Source organism: Haliotis cracherodii, unplaced genomic scaffold, assembly GCF_022045235.1.
Source record: "Haliotis cracherodii isolate W230 unplaced genomic scaffold, xgHalCrac1.p SCAF_2, whole genome shotgun sequence".
NCBI lineage: Eukaryota > Metazoa > Mollusca > Gastropoda > Lepetellida > Haliotidae > Haliotis > Haliotis cracherodii.
Window position 1 is genome coordinate 9,668,600 of NW_027266275.1, and position 22,203 is coordinate 9,690,802.

At 38.3% G+C, this 22,203-nt stretch overlaps 1 protein-coding gene across 4 annotated transcripts in view; it reads left to right on the forward strand.

The window, feature by feature from the left end:
• The window catches only part of LOC139469748 (phosphoinositide 3-kinase adapter protein 1-like), a 39,919-nt gene extending 19,965 nt beyond the window's left edge, over positions 1–19,954 (forward strand). Inside the window, exons 4-14 of one of the 4 annotated variants that reach the window (XM_071252018.1) lie at positions 507–767; positions 1,131–1,346; positions 8,184–8,324; positions 8,785–8,835; positions 9,696–9,761; positions 10,250–10,872; positions 12,668–12,790; positions 13,324–13,429; positions 16,815–16,912; positions 17,139–17,195; positions 18,372–19,954. In XM_071252018.1, the coding sequence (XP_071108119.1) occupies positions 507–767; positions 1,131–1,346; positions 8,184–8,324; positions 8,785–8,835; positions 9,696–9,761; positions 10,250–10,872; positions 12,668–12,790; positions 13,324–13,429; positions 16,815–16,912; positions 17,139–17,195; positions 18,372–18,494 (1,865 nt within the window). In that variant the 3' untranslated portion in view covers positions 18,495–19,954. The remainder of the gene's footprint in view (positions 1–506; positions 768–1,130; positions 1,347–8,183; positions 8,325–8,784; positions 8,836–9,695; positions 9,762–10,249; positions 10,873–12,667; positions 12,791–13,323; positions 13,430–16,814; positions 16,913–17,138; positions 17,196–18,371) is intronic. The other 3 variants (XM_071252021.1, XM_071252019.1, XM_071252022.1) reach the window with 3 other exon arrangements.
• Positions 19,955–22,203: the final 2,249 nt, after the last annotated feature.

Sequence of the window (22,203 nt, forward strand, 5' to 3'; positions counted from 1 at the left end):
GGACATGCTCTCTGATTAGCTGTCGTAGCCAATTGTGCAACATATTGTATGATGTCATGGCCAGTTGCAATGGCTGCTCAATAGGTCATTGTCTTTGATTAGGGCCAAGCCAGTCAATTGCTACTGTGTTGTTACAAGAGTCTTTTGACAAGTTCACAATTTAGATATTTCCACCCTTTTAATAGTATAACTGGTGGGTCACATACTTCTAAGTCTACTGAAAAAAAAGTTAGAAATCATGAATATTTTTGAAGATATTTTGTATGAAATTGTGTACACACCCTTCATTACAAAACTGTTCCTCAAAAATATTCATGATCCCTGACTCTGTTCAGGATATTATGTAAATAGATGCCCAGACACTCCCTCTACTTATGGGAATGTCTCCCGTTTTTGCATTAAATCATTCTAAGTCACTTGTATTGATTCTTCTTTGCACAGGGTGGTTTGAAAGAGTTTTATACCAAGGTCTTTATTAAATATCTCTGAGTGAATTTGTATTTCAGAGGGAACCAGAGGGACTATACCAGTCAAAGTTTCATGTCGAGATCAAGTGCTAGGTGAAGACCGTGTGAAACTACAGACTAAAATGGACCAATTGTATAGCTTGTTACATGACATTACAAACCCCATGACCCTGATGTGTCAGGCCCTGGGGTTGAACGGTGATAACAATGAGGCATTAGATTCAGCCATGTCACAGCAACTGAAGAAATGGTCCCCTCAGAATATTCAGATGCTGCAGATGTTTGAGGCTAGTGTCACTGGTCAGTATTTATTTTGAGCTGAATATCATCATAGATTCATTTTAGAAAGGAGAAAGCTGATAGCATCGTTAATTTTGTTTGGGCATGAGAAGTGTGCTTAAGCTTTTGTCAGATTGACAGAGAGATGCATGGAATTGATGTAAAAGTTCTTAGTCCAGTTCCACAGCAGGATCTCTGCACTAAGGCGATTCTAACGCCCATATTTTAGCAAAGACTTACGACAGTCTTAGCGCTAAGATTGCATGATCGAATGAGGCCTAGATCTCTATGAGACTGGAACAAACACATTTGTTAATGATTAATATTTAAAACGACCTTCTGACCTTGACATTGACCCACTGACCTTGACCTTTATTTTAACAGATGAACGGAGCAGTCATAAGTGGCCAACCATTGCTCACTTTGCAGCAGAGTTCAACTTGGTAAATATGTGCACGGAGTTGCTGCGGTTTCCACACACGTTCATGGTGATGGCTTGCTGCATGGAGAACTGTGATGGCGACTATCCATGTGACATTGCCGAGCGGAAGGGCTTCCAGCATCTTGCTCAACTTCTTACAAGTGTTGTAGAGGAACACAGTAAGTTACCCCAATACTTTCAGATGGGATACTTCACATGCATAATGCTCAATCAGGGCTGACTGGAAAGTGATTTGTATTAGTTATGGATAATGTTTGTCACAATACTCAAGTATCATGGTCATTGAAAGTTAAAATAGGTATAAAACTAGTATAACTGCCTTCCTCCTTAATTGTCTGGAAAGTTGGATGACAATCTCATTATTTAAGGACTGACATCAATGTTTTCTGTTTTTATGGAGGTATAAATGTAAATGCTAGAGTCGTTAATGTATACATCCTTGTCCACAATAATTACTTCACAGGCTGCTTATTAAATCATTAACCCACAAAAACCTGTAGATAACCATGCAAAATAAGAGACATCAATCAGTGCAATAATGAAACAAAAGACCCGCCCATTCTGTTATCAACCAATCAAGAAATAGTTATTTGTCAGTGAGCGTGACCTTATTGGTTTTTGGTTTGTAGGAACATAAGTGCAAATAAATTGATTGCTTAACTCATCAAATGCCACAGAATCAATTGCAATGTATTCATTAATTCATATCTACTTAATATTCAGAACTAGGAAGTCCACCCATCTTTACTCTTTCAATCAAACCGTAAATCCTTGCTTAAACGCCTGTCTTGAATAAACAGCAGGTCGTATTTTAGTCCACAAAAATTACTATTAATGAATGATTTACTGACTGTTGCAGATACTCTTTGTTTAACAGTTCTTGTTTAGACATGTTATTGTGAGAAAAAACACAAGGCTTTGATGTAAAAATCCCCATATGAAACAAATAAATGCTTGCCATGAATAAACGCCCGGTTTCGTGACCTTCCCAAATAAATAAACTGCAGGCGTTTCTTCAAGGATTTACAGTATCAGAATTTTACACTCAGATCAAATCGTGCTGGAGAATATAAATGTCCTTCTTATAAATAGTAGGAAATAAATGTTTTGCGTCACTTGATTGCACTAATATGAGGAAATTAATCTCATGTAATCTTATAAAAGTTATTTGATATCATGACTCCTGGAATTTCCAGTATTAAGAACTATTTCTGTCTCCATGTCAGGATTGAATAATAAATAGAGGTTATGAGGGAAAGGTATTTTATGAGGGATGAGGACAGAAAGCCTCTTACCACGCTTTCTTATCTGGTGACTTAGTGAACATGTTTGTCCTAAGATTATTCTTGATATGCCTTCAGGGAATATGCTTGTCATAAGCGGCGACCAACAGGATCTGATGGTCAGACTTGCTGACTTGGTTGATGCATGTTTGTCTGGTTGTTTGATGTTTAACGCTGCACTCGGCAATATGCCAGCAATATGACGGCGGTCTGTTAATAATCGAGTCTGGACCAGACAATCTAGTGGTTGACATCATGAGCATTGATCCACGCAATTGGGATAGATGACATGCGTCATGGAATCATGTAGGGCACAGAGAGTGTCTCCATCTTCACTTCGTCAACAAATACAACTTCAATCCTTAGGTGTGGTTTGTGACTCAGTTACTAACGTTTATATGAGGAGTCTGCGTGAGTCATCCTACATGTCATCTTCCTGAGGCAAGGGAGTTAACTGTCTATTAAAGTCCAGTTTCCACCCTTGCTGAACCAGGCTGGAATTTCTGGGCTCGATCGTAGCGCAACCAGTGGCCATTACGAGTTATGTCCCTTCTTTGTCCCTCCTATAGACCAATCAGATTCCACCTTTCACATCACTTACATTTGCTTCAAACACAATGGTGGCGCCCAAGATGATCTGATCGATAATCAAAATCTATATTGTGATAAAACGGGTCTTACTTTGCGAAGTGCATCAAATTCCTGTGAGCACCTTGGTTAAAAACATGAAAAGTTTTGGGAAATATCTGTCGATGCCGAGTTGGTATCTGTTTGTCAGGTTATAAACTGGATGTCGAATTCCATGTGCCCTTTAATTGGACTACGCATAGACTTGTTCGTCCAGCCAAAGTATAACTCAATAATGCCAGTCTAGTTCAGCAAGGTTGGAATGAGGACTTTTATAGTCATTTAACTGCCTGGCCTCAGGAAGATGCCCACATGTGTGATAAGTCCACAAGTGCTGTACAGTTCACAACAAATACAAGTATGAATAGCGAAAATGCATTCTACAGAATTCTTTGTCAACAATTTCTATAGGGTAGGATATTGTATATTGACTTGTTCGTCCAGCCAAAGTATAACTCAATAATGCCAGTCTAGTTCAGCAAGGTTGGAATGAGGACTTTTATAGTCATTTAACTGCCTGGCCTCAGGAAGATGCTCACATGTGTGATAAGTCCACAAGTGCTGTACAGTTCACAACAAATACAAGTATGAATAGCGAAAATGCATTCTACAGAATTCTTTGTCAACATCTCTATACTCAAGCTTTCAGTTGTACTGAAAGTGTTTTTGTAATGTATTTTCCTGTACTGGTATTATGCACACTCACAAAATAACTAAACAATTCTTCCCCAATGCAGTAACAATTCTTCTAGCTTGTTAATATCAGAAAAAGTATGTCTACAAAATTGAACAAATAACTAATATTTTCAATTTATTTTAATAGCACTGTATATTTATAACTTGAGAAAACTAAAACATCTATTGTCATTTCAAGTTGTGAAGTCAAATACTCCATTGAACTATGCCACGTACGTCATTGAGAAATCAAACTTTTTGTTTGAACAATAACAAATTAAAAACATAAAAAAACAAAAAATCCAATGATAGTTAAAGTTTTGAATGTCAAATACGACATTGAACTATGCCACATACGTCATTGAGAAATCCAACATTTCGTTTGAACAATAACATATTAAAAACATAAAAAAACAAAAAATCCAATGATAGTTAAAGTTGTGAATGTCAAATACGACATTGAACTATGCCAAATATGTTATTGTGATATCAAACAGTTTATTCAACAACAACAACAGAGCACATACTTCCTGGTCCGTGGACTGCTCACAACTGTTGGTGAGCAGGAAAGTTGTCAGTACTCTTATATTTCCTTATTGAATCATGACTGAAGGACGTACATAACTTTCCCACTTCCCTGACAAAGTTAAAGTCTTATTGGTTTTCAATTTACCATTCAGGGTGTCAAGACAAGTCATTAATGTATAGTCATTGTTTGGGCAGTAAAGGATATGAAAAGAAACAATTGTTCATTGAGATTAAATGTAATGTTATTCACAACTCAATGCTATTATACAGTATCTGTTGTTCAATCCTCACCACACAATGCGACATGTTAGATCTCTCTATTAGTACAAAGGGGCGGTCGGGTAGCCTAGTGGTTAAAGCGTTCGCTCGTCACGGCGAAGACCCGGGTTCGATTCCCGACATGGGTACAATGTGTGAAGCCCATTTCTGGTGTCCCCCGCCGTGATATTGCTTGAATATTGCTAAAAGCGGTGTAAAACCATACTCACTCACTCACTATTAGTACTATCTAACACACATCACACAATTTTAGATACATTTGGTGTCTGGTAACCATAGAAATAAAAGATGTCTTAATTCTTTCTTTTCACATATTAGTGATTTATGTAGGGAGAAGTTTAAATTAAACAAATTAGTTTGATGTTTTTTCAAGATTCAAGGTTGGTGATATGTTAAATTAGAAAGACTACAGCATCACTGTTATGTATTCAGGAATTGATCACTTTGTGTTTATACCTCTATGAACATGATTCTTGTAAATATGTAAGGCAACAATAAATTCATGGACTGCTTTTTTAATCATTCACAAAAAATCTAGCGGATACGAAATCACTTATATCAATAATAATAATTAACCAGTTATATGACGCTGTACTCCATGCATAAGCATCCTCTAAGCGCTTCGACATTTATTACCCCGGTCAATGAATCAGTGTGCACTCAACAATCATTCTCAGCTCCTTGGGGAGTATACAATATTCCAGGCAAAAATACAACACAAAGGACTAGACACAGTTTAAAGTAGTCCACAAGTAGGGGTGTCCTAATTTTTTTTCGGTTTATGGAAGCATATCATGGTTAGCCAAGGAAATGTCTTGTGCATTGTTTGTGCAAAAGATGAAGACAAGTCCTGGTAACATTAGCTCTACTTGAAGTGGCCCAGTTGTTGCTGCGTTTCCTTCTCTACTGAGTTCAAGTCTGCATGTGTCAACCACTTGTGGAACCTACAGCATCCCTGTTGAGGTGTTGCTGCTGTAGGCTTGTATACTTGGTTTTGGTTGCCTTGTTGTTTAACGACGCACTCAGCAATATTCCAGCTATATGATGGCGGTCTGTAAATAATCCAGTCTGGACCAGACAATCCAGTGATTGATATCATGAGCATCGATCCACGCAATTGGGATCGATGACATGTATCAACCAAGTCAGCGAGCCTGACCTCCTGATCCCGTTAGTCGCATTTTACGGCAAGCATGGGTTGCTGAAGAAAAAAAAGTAGCAAACAAAACTGATTTGGTGGCAAAGTAAATAACCTGTGAAAGATGCTGGTGATATTTTTTGACAACATGATATTTTTCACTTTATCATATTGGCAGAATTTATGAAATGCGACTATGCTTGTGGTAAAAGGCGACTAACGGGATCGGGTGGTCAGGCTCGCTGACTTGATGGATGTCATTGTATCCCAGTTGCTTGGATCAATGCTCATCTGGACCAGACAATCCAGTGATAGAGATCATGAGCATCGATCCACGCAATTAAGATACGATGACATGCATCAACCAAGTCAGCGTTAGTCGCCTCTTCAGACAAGCATAGTCGCCTTTTTACGGCAGTTTCTAAAAGACTGATCATATAATAATAATAATAATAGTACAAAAAAAACCCATTGTGCTAATACCCCAAAATATGTAGAAATATGAAACAAAGTACTGATTAATCCTACTATTTATTGATTTTCAGAATCTGCTCAACCCAAAAAGCTTCCAAGATACTGATATGTCGATTCTGAACGTTTCTGCCATGTTGGCAACTACTCTGTGTAGATATCTTTGTTGTAAATAACAGTTGATTATTCTCAGACCACACTTTCTGTGTTTTATGTTGATTTTTTGTTGTTTTATTTTTGTTTTGTTTCATGGTTTCACTGTTTTTCATGTTCACCAATTAACTTGGGTGGTCGAAATAACAATAAGTTTCTGCAGCTCAGTAACATATAATGTTGTTTAGGTTGATTTTGTATATTGGGGGAAGTGAATGCCAATTCTCTTTACAGTGCTGTATGTCCTATCTTTAAGTAACGTATTGGGGCTGTGTGTATTTCCATCTGTTAGTAGAGGACTTGGGTTCTATATCATGTGTTATGGCCAGGGAATATTTGCAGTGCATTTGATGAATTATCATATTAATTATTCTGTTACTTTTGTTTGGTGTCTTTAATAGTGTAATTAATAGTTTAATCCATAAATAATTGAGAGGATGTTTAATTAGAAATGAATTTTTGATATTTCTATTTTCTCTTCTGACTGTGACTTATGGCTCTAGTCTCAAATCTGTATGTATACGACAAATATAAAAGGGTTGCCTCACTCAAAACAATGGTATTTTTATTAGGACTCACTATAGGAACCTTGTATAATGACAATATAATGGTGTTGGTTAAACTTACTACAAGACATTGTGAACATCCAGGTGACTATTTGTGATGTATCAATGCCCATTGTAAAGGTATATGCAGCGGTACAGCAATGATGGGACCAAAGGCTCCCATCTGCCCCTCCCGCACCAAACAAGGGACTCAAATCTTCAAGAATATTACACCTTTCATTTCCCATAAAGATTTGGTTAATGTCTGTTCCTTCTCTTGAGATCTAGATATTCTCACTTGAGATCATTCTCACTTGGGATCTAGACATTCTCACTTGGGATCTAGACATTCTCACTTGAGATCTAGACATTCTCACTTGAGATCATTCTCACTTGGGACCTAGACATTCTCACTTGAGATCTAGACATTCTCACTTGAGATCTAGACATTCTCACTTGAGATCTAGACATTCCCACTTGAGATCTAGACATTCTCGCTTGAGACCAAGACATTCTCACTTGAGATCTAGACATTCTCACTTGAGACCTAGACATTCTCACTTGAGATCTAGACATTCTCAATTGAGAAGTAGACATTCTCACTTGAGATCTAGACATTTTGGCTGACCAATCCCAGAATCAAGCATCCTAGCTTGAATGATGGGAATGTGGTCAAAATTAGGCTACCATAATCTCCCTTTATTTCTCACACTGGTAAGGTCGAATCTTAAATTATTTATGTCAGTTTTTGTTAACTACAAGCTTGAAAATGAATACATCTGAGTAGAAAGTATGCAGACTGGGATACCTATAGCCTTGCTACATCACTGCATGTAAATATGTTTACCTTTGCATCTGTTTTGTACAGCTTTCCTAAAAACATTTTCTGCATGAAATGAGTCTTCATTGATATTCAACATGCATGATTTATTATCATCTAAATATTCAGCTCAAGTTCATAATGGTTTAATGATTCATACATTTGCATTGTATATAGTTGTTAGTGAAACAGTACCATCTTCAGAAAGTTTGGACACTGAAATGGGAGAAGAAAATGTGTTTGTGTTCGTGACTCATACAGGTCACATATACTGCTTTGTGAAAAATGAAGACAGATTTTGGATTGTGTGGTTTAGAAGAAATCTGATTCACAACATCCTGTGAAAAAACACCATCCCTAGCTTAATTGGAACAGATGTTTGGACTAAAACCTCAAGGACATTGTGACTATTATCGTATTCCCATCATCATCATCACCGTCATCATCCCATCCTTATTACCCATCATGCATTGCAGACGTGGACAGTGGGATCATGGAACCAGAGTTACCTCCCCCTGCCCCTCATATGAAGGCATTTCACTATATCAACCAAACTCCAGTGGAGGGAGTGTTGGACTTGGAATCGCCATATATGGACATGACTGGTTTACAGAAAGGTGAATACCTGCCATGGATATAGTACAACGAAATGTGAAGTTGAAAGACTTTACTACTTTTTAGAAATAGTTAGTTGTTAGGAAATGGCTAGTGTGGCTTCAGTTTTGGATTAGAGCTGATATTATTAACACAATACTTGCTTAAGGGACTGGTCATTTATTATGGAGGGTGGGAGGGGACGAGAGGGGTGGGGTAAAATTGCTCTTAGGCCTGGGTCATGTTTTGCGGACTGCCCCCCTCCCATTTTATGTAACATTTTATGTGATATGTGACCAGTCCCTAAACATGCTAAATAATGTTCAAATTTATAACTTTTATATTTGAAAAATTAGAACTGTGTCACCCTCTTATCAGCCCCACTTCCTTATAATAAATGACCAGTCCCTAACTATCACAAAATTATTTGTAAAGAATACATTTACCTATTTCAATTTTTATTTAAAAAAATATATCTTTCAGTCTTCCCAGGAGATAAGCCCTTTCCATGTAAGAAGAGAACAAAATCCAAAGGTAGTTTTCTCTGCACATTTCAAATGTTTTGAACTGTTTAGATCCTATGTCATCACTGTAAATGTACCATACTTCAGATCGGTATAGTTGTGGTAACCAAATTACTGTGCTGTTCCTTATAAACAATTTTGATTTTCACTTAGTGCTACACAGAGCTACGGTCTGTCCTATAATGATTTGCTCCTAGATTCTAAATCTAAATCTGCACCGCACTTAATATGCTTCAGTAAAATGCATGCGTCATTATCTAACACCAAATGAAAAACGAGTCACTCCCTTAGACACTGCCTTGAAATATGAGTACTTACAGTTTATTTTTGCAACTGTATGTTTTCTGACTGAGTTAGAAACCAGACAGTTTGAAATTTTCATGCATACTTCCTTGATTTCAGCCCAACAAGTACGTAGAAAGTTGCATGATCGAAAATATAAGTACATATATTTGAAGTGTTTTTGGAAGCAAATCATGTTTCACTTTCAACCATCACTTTAAGTAATAGGGTCCCTAATATTTTGTTTCCTGAAACAGAAGTCCTGTTTCACAAAGCACTCTTAGTGTTCCGACTCTTCTAACTCCTATGCTTTAGGGCCGTAGGGGTAGCCTTGTGGTTAAAGCTGTTGCTCGACGCACCTGGGTTCGATTCCCCCCAAGGATGCAATGTGTAAAGCCGACTGTGATATTGATGGATTATTGTTGAAAGCGGGGTAAAACCATAATCAGTCACTTCTACTGCGTTAGCATAGACCTATGATAGTCATAGTGCTAATATTGCTTTGTGAAACTGACCTGAGCCCCCATGGATTGGTTTACAGATAAGATGTATATTTTGAGCTACAGCTTGATCTATTCTGTGTTCAAGGCAAACAGGAAGTTAAGAGGTCAGTGTCAGAAGGAGGGAAAAGGCTGTCCTTCATGAACATAGAATGTAAGTCGGTCGTGTTTTTATTGTGTTGTTTTGTTATTTTGGCTCGATGAACTAGATAAGACAAAGTAGACACAATGTATTGATAACATCTTCAACGACATTATGGTATATGTCCTTATACCGTTGTCAAGCAAGACTGTCTTGTTTGACAACAGTATAAGGATCGATACCGTAAATGTTGCCTTTTAAGTAATGAAAGAACATGTTATCAATGAATTGTGTCTACTTTGTCATCTGTCAACTTCTAAGTAATGCCAATCAAACAATTTAGTGATAAGACTTTTGTTATTTGTGGGAATGTTTGAAAAATGCAGATCCGGACTTGATTATTTACAGACCGCAGTCATATTGCTGGAATATTAATAAGTCAAACAACAATCTTGACCAACAATAGCATTCATTCATATTCAGAAATTTCCTTATTTTCTCAAAACTTCCAAGAGGTTATTCATTCGTTACTACAAATTAATGTATGATTCTTACTACAGCCTCTTCCAATGGTGAAGACCAAACATCAGATGCCCCCAAGCCACGTATTCTACGTCCAGCCAGTGAGGGATCAGCAGAAGAGGTGTCCAGTTCTCCTGAAGCCTTGAACGACTTCCTCAGCAGCTTCAAACCTCCTCCATCTCTTCCGCCCAAGAAAGGCCCTACACCACCCGCTAAACCACAGGTAGCTGCCAAACCTCAACCCTCCCGATCAGCATCTCCGTCACAGTCCTTGTCCTCATCAACGTCCTCATCAACGTCATCTCGCCCTAGCTCTTACGTAAAGCCCCCTCTACCAAAGGGTCTCAAACCCAAGAGTTCATCCAGTCCTAAGGCTTCAGATGTTGAGTCAAGTCCATCTGAGTCTCCGCAAGCAAGTCCAAGAGAATCTTTCGTGAAAGGTGAAAAGTCGCTCGAGTCCACACCAGATGTATGTGTAGAAGACTCCCAGCTGGTGTCGCAGTTGTATGGGGACATCCTAGCATCATCTGCCAAATCAGGAAGTGGTATGCAGGGTATCACACATGATCCCAAGGATCATGTGTTCTCTGATGATGAAGCATCAGATATCAGGCTGGAAGGATATGAACATCCTAGTGCTCTCATGGGGGATATGCACACAGTAAGTCTTATAGTAATTTTTTTTAGATGTTCTTTGATTTGTTGCTGCTATTCTGTGTATCAGTGTTGCTATTCCGTGACTTGTTTCTGCTATTCTGTGTATCAGTGTTGCTATTCCAAGGTTTGTTGCTGCTATTCTGTGTATCAGTGTTGCTATTCCAAGGTTTGTTGCTGCTATTCTGTGTATCAGTGTTGCTATTCCAAGGTTTGTTGCTGCTATTCTGTGTATCAGTGTTGCTATTCCAAGGTTTGTTGCTGCTATTCTGTGTATCAGTGTTGCTATTCCAAGGTTTGTTGCTGCTATTCTGTGTATCAGTGTTGCTATTCCAAGGTTTGTTGCTGCTATTCTGTGTATCAGTGTTGCTATTCCAAGGTTTGTTGCTGCTATTCTGTGTATCAGTGTTGCTATTCCAAGGTTTGTTGCTGCTATTCTGTGTATCAGTGTTGCTATTCCAAGGTTTGTTGCTGCTATTCTGTGTATCAGTGTTGCTATTCCGTGACTTGTCTCTGCTATTCTGGGACTTGTTTCTGCTATTCTGGGACTTGTTTCTGCTATTCTGTGACTTGTTTCTGCTATTCTGGGACTTGTTTCTGCTATTTTGGGACTTGTTTCTGCTATTCTGGGATTTGTCTCTGCTATTCTGGGACTTGTTTCTGCTATTCTGTGACTTGTTTCTGCTATTCTGGGACTTGTTTCTGCTATTCTGGGACTTGTTTCTGCTATTCTGGGACTTGTTTCTGCTATTCTGGGACTTGTTTCTGCTATTCTGTGACTTGTTTCTGCTATTCTGTGACTTATTTCTGCTATTTTGGGACTTGTTTCTGCTATTCTAGGACTTGATTCTGCTATTTTGGGACTTGTTTCTGCTATTCTAGGACTTGATTCTGCTATTTTGGGACTTGTTTCTGCTATTCTAGGACTTGATTCTGCTATTTTGGGACTTGTTTCTGCTATTCTGGGGCTTGATTCTGCTATTCTGGGACTTGTTTCTGCTATTCAGGGACTTGTTTCTGCTATTCTGGGACTTGTTTCTGCTATTCAGGGTGTTGTTTCTGCTATTCTGGGACTTGTTTCTGCTATTCAGGGACTTGTTTCTGCTATTCTGGGACTTGTTTCTGCTATTCAGGGACTTGTTTCTGCTATTCAGGGACTTGTTTCTGCTATTCTGGGACTTGTTTCTGCTATTCAGGGACTTGTTTCTGCTATTCAGGGACTTGTTTCTGCTATTCTGGGACTTGTTTCTGCTATTCAGGGACTTGTTTCTGCTATTCAGGGACTTGTTTCTGCTATTCAGGGACTTGTTTCTGCTATTCAGGGACTTGTTTCTGCTATTCTGGGACTTGTTTCTGCTATTCAGGGTGTTGTTTCTGCTATTCTGGGACTTGTTTCTGCTATTCAGGGACTTGTTTCTGCTATTCTGGGACTTGTTTCTGCTATTCAGGGACTTGTTTCTGCTATTCAGGGACTTGTTTCTGCTATTCTGGGACTTGTTTCTGCTATTCAGGGACTTGTTTCTGCTATTCTGGGACTTGTTTCTGCTATTCAGGGACTTGTTTCTGCTATTCAGGGACTTGTTTCTGCTATTCTGGGACTTGTTTCTGCTATTCAGGGACTTGTTTCTGCTATTCAGGGACTTGTTTCTGCTATTCTGGGACTTGTTTCTGCTATTCAGGGACTTGTTTCTGCTATTCAGGGACTTGTTTCTGCTATTCAGGGACTTGTTTCTGCTATTCAGGGACTTGTTTCCACTATTCTGGGTGTTGTTATTCACCTGACTTGTTGCTGCTGATTGCAGACAACTGAGCCAGCCATGAGAGGAAGGACTACCCGAAGTAAGATCTCATCCTTCCTGAAACGTATCGGTATGAAAAAACAGTCCAGTTTGCAAGACCCTCATAGGACTGACAAACAAAATAAGGTAACCATGGAAACATCTCTCCCCATTTTCAGTGTAAATTTGTGTATAAAATTTTCAGGTGCTAAAAAACCAGTGAGGTTCCAGGTTAGAATAGGTCTTCAGCCACCCATGCTTGTTGTAAGAAGCGTCTAACAGGATTGGGAGGTCATGCTTGCTGACTTGGTTGATGCATGTCGTCGTATCCAAATTGGATTGATGCTGATGATATCCATCACTGGATTGTCTGGTCCAGACTTGATTATTTACAGAAGCCATCATATAGATATAATATTGCTGAGTAAGCCGTTAAAAAACAAAAAAACAAAAACATCAGTGCGGAAAACTATAATTCTTTTTTCCATTTGGGTTATTATTTATAAAGATGCCTTTGAAAAATATGCTTTGTCAAAGTCATGGAGTTTGACCATATTTTGTTGAAATATGCATCAATATAAAAGATATAGATACAGAATAAGGAAAAAAGAATGTTCACTTCAATCTTTTCTAAGCATGTCCTTGTTTGAGGTATTTATTTCCTTTTATTTCATTTTTAGAAAACACGGTTTTACGTGCGTCAGGCTCGTGGCAGCGACCCCGGTTTATCAGGTATTCATTTTGACAAACTTCAGCTCGGAGCCCCAAAGAACTACACTGTCCCACGTAACTATGTCAATTTTGTTTTTCTTGTGTGGCAATACAAGCTTTCTGCACCTCTTTGCTCTAATATACGCACACAAGAAATAACCAATTGACGTGTTCTGTGTCTCAGTGGGTCTAAGGCATATATTCTAACGAAGAACATGTTTTTTTGTAGACTTTGTTAATTCTGTCCATGTTGTTGTTTGTGTCATTTTTTTCTTTTGAATTTTATGTTAACTGTTAATTATGTTGTTTTAAAAAACTAACAAAATTGAAATTTCATTTAAATCTACTATTTTGTGAAAAACATGACTAATGAACTAATGTTTTAGTATGATTGTTCTGGTACTAAAATCATCCTCTCTCTGTGATTTGAAATTTTGAAAGAAATCATAAAAGACCAAATGAGATCCTACAGGTTTTGCTTTCATGGGACATTCTAAGATTATTTGATGCTGTTGAAATCAATATGGTATCTTAGTGTACTTCTGGTTGGGCGTGGAATGAGATCAGAACTTGACCAAAGCTGGAACTGCTGTCAACTCAAGCGCCTGTAGAAAGTTTTCACTACATCTCTGTCTTGCACTCAATATTCTTAGCATTAACAATAACACTTAGCAAACCCTTCCCCCTTTCACACCTGTAGTTTATATAGTCTCATACATGAAGGTAGTATTATGCTGATGTAGCGGCCATAAAATTTCCAAGTCACGTGATGGAATTCGAACCACGGACCATCTGATCTGAGGTTGGACGCCGTGTCCACATGCCCAAAGAGGTTAACCCCGTCAGCAAGCTGACAAGGTAAGGATGTCATCTGTGGGATGACTCCACGCCCTGCTACATACTTCCCCGTCAACAGAAGGCACGTCCCGAGCCGCATAGTAGGGTACTGAGGCTTATTTTGTTCAAATTTAATATGAGCGTGCTCAGGCCCACGTTGGGCGCCAGTGTAGCGGCCATAAAATATCCGAGTCACATGATGGGATTAGAACCACAGACCATCTGATTAGAGGTCGGAGGCCTTGTCCACATGACCAAAGAGGTTAATCCCGTCAGCAAGCTGACAAGGTAAGGATGTCATCTGTGGGATGACTCCACGCCCTGCTACACGCAGAATTTGTTGTTTGGCAGCGCCCAGTGTTTTGGGTAATTAACACGCTACTCAACCTGTGATAATTATATACCACTCAAAAGAAGTTAAAGACCATCTGATTTCTTCATATTACTATAATTAATTTCATGGCACAATAGATTAACTATAGCTAATACAATAATCAGGTCTTCTTTCACTTCTTTTAAGTAGTATGCTCAACACTCATGAATCTCTATCACCATCAGATAGGGGCGGTCGGGTAGCCTAGTGGTTAAAGCGTTCACTCATCGCGCCGAAGACCCGGGCTTGATTCCCGACATGGGTACGACGTGTGAAGCTCGTTTTTGGTGTTCCTTGACAATATTTTGCTGGAATAATGCTAAAAGTGGCGTAAAAATGTACTCTCACTCACTCACTCACTCACTCACTCACATATCATAGAAACAGAAATGTCTATCCTAATTCATAGTTGAGTAGTATGTTTAAATTGGTTTGACAAATTGGTTATCAGCAGAAACAGGCTCAAAGTACCAACTATGCAACTATGATCGGTCTCCATCTCCCATGATTCATTACCTTGAGATTTGGTATTCTCATAGTTTCCATGCCTTAATTTCAAATAAAACAAAACTGGAGTGTTAGAATTGGTTTTTCTCACAAAACAAATTTAAAATACTTTATGGAAGGTGCGCCACCAGGGTATGAAGACGATAAAAAATTAAAGGCCCCACATTTTCTACCTTTAAGATGACCTCATGCTATTGGTGTTGTAGTTTTTTTCTGATCCAGGAAGTCACTGGTCATTCAGAACATGCATTTTAACGAATGAAACTGATGCAACTATAACTCAAAATGCCAGATTTTAAAAAGTTATATATCAACCCAAACATGATTTAATTGCGAGTAATCACTCAAATCTCTTGATTGCAGAAAAGGCAGGGACAGTTAGGCAAGGTTGTTGTATTAATGGGGTCTCAGATTTATATACCTTCAGTGGTGTTAGCAGAGTACAGTAGAAGTCAAGGAAGTGAACCATGATTAAGATATTTCGTGCGGATTTTACGTTTGTCCTGATCATCCGATGTTTAATGGTCTGGGAAACAATAATATTTTGACACCAGATTAATTTGAGCAATGTGAACCAATATATTATATTATTATTCAGACACTGACACATATTTATTAAGGATAGTGCTTTCATAATCACAGTAATCCTGCTTTTAGTTTTTTAATTTTGATTGAGCAATAGATAAGCTTCTTTTTTGATGGGGCGGTCGGGTAGCCTGGTGGTTAAAGCAATCGCTCATCATGCTGAAGACCCAGGTTCGATTCCCCTCATGGGTACAATGTGTGAAGCCCATTTCTGGTGTCTCCAGCCATGATATTACTGGAATATTGCTAAAAGCGGTGTATAACCATACTCACTCACTCACTCATGTTATTTCTTGCTACATTTTGCTCTTGTATACACATCAAATCATGTTTTCCGATACATTGTGATATTAAACCTTGATCAATGGTACATACAAGATATGTAATGCTATGGTAAAGTATAGATATGTGTCTTTAATAACTATCTGGTATTGTTTGTTACATGACATCAGATGATCTACCAGCATTGCTAAGATGTATTTTCCTTTTATGATATGAAACCCTTGTTAAATGTGCTCATGTATTGATGTCATCCTAATATTACTCATAAATAATAATTTGGAAGGATTCCAAATATTCTTTTGGTTCTTTAGTAACATCACAGATAAATTCTACTCAGAAATAAGAATATGTTTTACACTGAAATATATGTTTGGCCATACATTTTTTATGTTGGTTTACGATAACGACCAACAAAAACACCAGAAGAAAATGACTTTTGACTATTTGGGGGAGCCAACTCTGTTTCACAATTAGGTGAAATGAAAAAAACACATGAAAAACACTGCTATTCGTAAGAAATAGTGAATACTATGTATAAAAACTTTATTCTAATAAAATAAAAACCAATCAAGTATATTTCAGTATTTTGCCATATTAAGACATGTTTGTTATTTTCATGCATCAGTAGCATTTGTAATCGGGAAGTAGAAAATTATGTGTATTTTTTTCTGACCAGTTACACTGCATTTAAGGCAAAAAAAACCAAACAACTGATAAAAAATAAAAGGCCTCAGGGTGAAAATATAGTGTCATTACTAATGGGATTTTGGTGTCTAGGACAGACAGCCTTACTAAAGTGTAGAATATTTCTCATGATGTCGTCATGCAGCAGTTTCCTTGTTTGTGACGTCAGTAAATGTAGATGTTGATTTTCAGGTAAGATGTCACTGCCAGCGGTGTTAGAACCCCCAGAGGCCCGGGACAGTGGAAGCTACAGCGAAGAAGAGGATGGCTCCACTGATGCTGAGAAAATAGTTAGTGCATCCTCTTGGTTCAGGGGTTTATTATGAAATACTTGATTAAGGTGGTTGCAAATTTTAGTTTTTGATTTGATATTAGTTCACTTATCTGATTTTGTTTGCACAGACACTAAGTGGATGGATTTGATGAGAAATTTGAGTTATATTATTAGAGGCACTAGGTTATAGTTAATGTCTTTGAATATTGCAGTGCTAATTATATGTAATGTCCCTTTTGCAGTCGTACAGGAGGAAATCGGGTAAACAACCCTTGTCTCACAAGTCTAGGCAGTCACTGGTAAGTAAACAATCCTTGTCTCACAAGTCTAGGCAGTCACTGGTAGGGGGCACAGGTCGCCCTGTCGTCTCTGCTCTGCAGAGTTGCATCCCTTAAGCACGACAGAAACCTATGATTGTGGGTTTGAATCCTGATTTACCACGATGATGTTTCTAGGTTTGTCGGCACCATCCCCGTGCTCGTGGGTTTCACCAAAGTGATAAACGTCTTGAGACCTGCATCACTTCAGGCTTTCCTCTCACATTAAGCTGACATGCCGTGATTTAACTGGAATACTATTACAAATGGCGTTAAACCCAACACAATTACGAACTCTCTCATGACCTTGCCCTGTGGTTTGTGGGTTCAAAGAAGGTCACCTTGAAAGGTGTGGTTTGTGGGTCAAGGTCGGTCACCTTCTGAGGTCACCTTTCTTCTTTTGGAATTGTTATTCATTTTCTTGGACTTTCGTTATGGAATCACCTCGTATATTTCATTTTACATAAACTCAGAAATAATGTCTTATTTATTCTCATTATATGACAATGCTTGTAGTTTGTATGGTGGTGTACATCTTCCTGAGGCAAGGGAGTGAACAATCAGTCTATGCATAGTCCAGTCAAAATCGTGGAACGAAATCCGGTTCGTAAACTGTCATGCAGATTTTAGTTGATTGCAGAATTTGCATAGCATGTGCACTGCCAACTCGTTGTCATCAGATATTTTCCTTATCTTTTCATATTTTTTAATGAAGGTTCTCATGTGATTTGATGCACTTGGCGATGTAAGACCCGTTTTATCACAATTTAGATATTGATTGTCGATCAGATCGTCTTGACTGGGTGCCAATATTTTGTTTGAAGCAAATGCAAGTGATGCGAGAGGTAGAATCTGATTGGTCCATAGGAGAGGTATAGAAGGGACATAACTCATAATAGCCACTGGTGGCGCTACGGTCGAGCTCAGGAATTACAGCCTAGTTCGGCAAGGGAGGAAACTAGACTTTTTGAAGTCAGTTAACTCTCTTGCTTCGGGAAGATGGGTGGTGTAGTGTTTTTTCTGGATCAGCGTCACTTCAACACAGTCTGGCTATGATGTCACATCATTTTACGTTAACAATGTTGTAATCACAAAAGGTCATAACTACACAGAGGCTTCACATTGATTCTTATTTATAAAAATATTTTTACTTTGTAGGAGAGGAGAAAGTCAGTCCGTCTTTCACGTGCAATGAACGAAAACATCAGTGATGCTCCCAGCATGCCTCAGCAGCAAAAGGCAGGGAGATTTCGTAACATCCTGTCCTCGGCCCCTTCATAGATACACCACATTTCCTGCCATGCGAAAGAAAACAACTTGCTTTATTCTCACACAGTAGAAGACCCTCCATGTTGACAGCACTCTACATATATACTGCATATATCCTCACCGTGCTCACCGAAGACAATCTGGTTAGTTTTATACACAGCTTTAGATCTCATAACATAGATGTGAATGCATATTTTGTAGCATGTAAAAAGTCGTATATTTCTTTGAAAGCAAAGCTTGGATACACAAATTAGGGAGTCGTTTTACAAAGAGATCTTAGCACTAGGGTTATCGTAACTCCCATACTTTAACATAGACTTATGACAGTCGTAGCGCTAAGTTTGTTTTGTACAATAGTGGCACCCAGATCTTAGTGCTGTTGCTACGCTTTGTCCATGCTAAAGTACTGAAGTTACGGAAGTCGTTGGGCTAAGTTTGCTTTATGGAACGAGACTCGTGGAGCTTAACACGTCGGAACAGGTTTGAGAGGCATCTAATGCAAAGTTTTCTAGTTGGAACGAAAGTTTGTTTTGGTTTGTTAGTTGCTATGGAGATCTTAGTGCTCTCTCCACGCTAAGTCCATGTTAAAGTTACGAGTTACGATGTTGTTGGGCTAAGATCGCTTTGTGTACCATGAATAACAAGCTCAACATGTTGGGACATGTTTGAGAAGCATCTGATGCATATTTTTAAAAATAAAAGGGAAGTTGTTTTGGTTTCTTAGTTGCTATGGTGATGCAGATTGAACAACATGTTTTGTTGTTTTTGTTGTTGTTTATTGTGCGTTGTGTCCATATTTGGGTATGCTCATATTACACATCAAGCATCAGGCTGGTAACAATGCAATATCATATTTATGAATCATATTTATCTCAAGTGTGTATACATGATTGTACATAAAGAATGACAAGGTTGAATCCGTGTTGAATGAGGAACAAGTCCTTTTAATATTGAATGCATTGAATATTATTAATCATGAATTGTCACACTGTGATGAATTATGAAAAAGAAAACGCTTTTGTGCAGTATTTTAAGATTTGAAATCTTTTGTACATATACCATTATTTTCATATACCATTTTCACGATATGTGTTTTTCGTCTCCTTGTACGTGTCTAATGTGCTGTAGTTAGCTTACAGAGTCCCTTAGGCGCAACAGTCACCAATTGTCATGGGTTCGAATCCCAGATTCGTTGATCTATGCATCTGTGTCTGTCAGCCCTGTATCCACTTGTTCCCCAAAGTGTAACACCTGCAACGTTTTTTACTTTCCTCCCAGAAACAAGCTGACACGAAGTGATATATCTGAAGTACTGTTCAAAGTGACATCAAACCAAACTCATTCACTGTCCACATACAGTTGGGTAGTCAGAATGTTTCATGTCCTGTTGACATGTATTTCAGTTACATGAGGGGCCCAGGTGGCCCTGTCGTCTAAGATGCCGCAGTGCAGAGTTGTGACCCTTAGCAGTGACAGGAGCAGCAGCAGAGTGGATAGTGGGCTAATACTTCAGTCAAAGACTGGGTTTAAGTCTCACATGGGTACTCAAAACAAGTTGTTTGTGAAGCTATATATAGACGACCTGAGAGCTCATATTGATTACCATCAATCAAAATGTGTGCAATTATTTTTGTTACAATTTATTTGTATTCAGTTCGTGTCAAACACCATGATGTAAATATGTACATACTGCTCTCTGTGGCGTAGTGTTGATATCGTTGGAAGATATCTTGTTCCTGCTTCAGCGTTGTGTACTATTGATATTGCATAACAAAACCTTGTTATAAAGCTTGTCTTTGCTGCAGTCAGATAGACTCACAAAAGCTCAATAAACATATCATTGTATGTAGTTTTGTTATGTGGTTGAAAAGAAAATGATAAAACCATTCTATCTGGTATTATATTCCAATTGATATTATATTTTGATAAAACACAAAGGATTCATTTGGCAACATGTTTATGCTCATTATGAAGTAAGTGTTTTGGGGTAGGGTGGATGTATTTAGAAAGGGCCTTAATTTACTTTTATCTGTAACATTTCACTAATTGAAGTGCCTTTGCATGTGTTTGTAAGGGGAGCTACAGGTGGGGCAGTATACTCTCACATTTTTGCTAACACCTGTATCATCACTAATTGATATTGATTCGTAAACACATGCTTTTTATATAGTTAGCGTCATAGAATAGACTCTGCTTTTATACGAAATTGTTAAACCATAAGTTTTGTTGCTTATATTTTCAAGAAATTGTTTCAAAGTCAGCTCAGAGCCGAAGTGATGCTTGTGCCCTTTTAATTCACCATAACTTTTGCTGCTGCTATGCAAAGAAACTGAAACAATATGTTTTCAATAAAATGTAAAGTACTGGTAAATGTCTGTAGTTGCACGCCCAACAACCCACACCTATTGTTGGTACCATTGTCTACTTAGAATATTTTTATTCCATTATTTTGGCTGTTTCCATGGTAACCAGTTAGTAAATGTCAAATATACAAGATAATAATTGACTCCGTGTTATTCTATATATCGTCCGATAGTAATTTTATATTTCACCATAATTTCATTTTGAATTGGTAAAGTACCAGCATCTGAAGACACCATCGTTTTCTTTTAGCCATCAACTAATTTAATTAATTTTACAATAAAATTTCTCCTTTTACAAATCATTATAAATTAACACCATGCAGTGATCACTGTTTTCGATGGTAGATCTTTAGCTGGGACTAGTGCCATGAATCGTTGAGCAAATACAAAGATTTGGTCAACTTCATCACAATTGTTACTCATCCTGTCACCAATGGCTCTTTATTACTAGAGGGGGCACGTGTGGCCCAGTCGTCTAAGGCGCTGCGATTCGCTGTGCAGAGTTGCATCCCTTGGGCACGCCAGAAACCTATGATTGTGGGTTCGAATCCAGGTTCGCCCCGATTAGGTTTCTAGGTTTGTCAGCATCAAGCCCGTGCTCGTGGGTTTCACCGAAGTGGTAAACGTCTGAGACCTGCATCACTTCAAGCTTTCTTCCCACATTAAGCTGACACGCCGCGATATAACTGGAATACTGTTAAAAGCGGTGTTAAACCCAACTCATTCACTCACTCACTCACTTTATTACTAGAGCAAAAGTTCAAGGAAAGTAGGATATTTATTACAGTAAGGAAAGACTAATGCCCCACTCAGCTCCTTCCTTCACTGATGCGTGAGTCACGTATGCTGGGTTTCAATTGAATGGAAACAACAATAGCAGTCGTGGGACTGGTGCTGTATGAACTTATTATTAGCGTTAACCTATTTCCCTTCCTTGAAGTCCATAGTTAGACAGGTAGTATAAACATTGACTATAGCTTTTATTTAATTCCTTGTGCCATTTTGAAAGTATTCTAATTTTATAGGATAGTTTTTAGGAATTTCCTTTCAATGAGGATAAATTGACTTCCACTGTTCAATATTTCCTCATTTAATGAATCAGGATCTTGTATTGGGGAAGTGGGAATTTATCAAATCCAAGATGATGCAAGATGATGTGTTGCAGTTCAGACATGGTTCATAAAAGGATGGGAATTCAGATGTTTTATGATTAAACAACTCCTTGTGTGAAGATCTGACAAATCCTGAGGAATGAAGTGACACTGTGGTAACAATGTTGGCCCCACTGGAGCCTATGAGGTGACACTGTGGTAACATTGTTGGCTCCACTGTGGTAACAATTTTTGGTTAACTGTTAC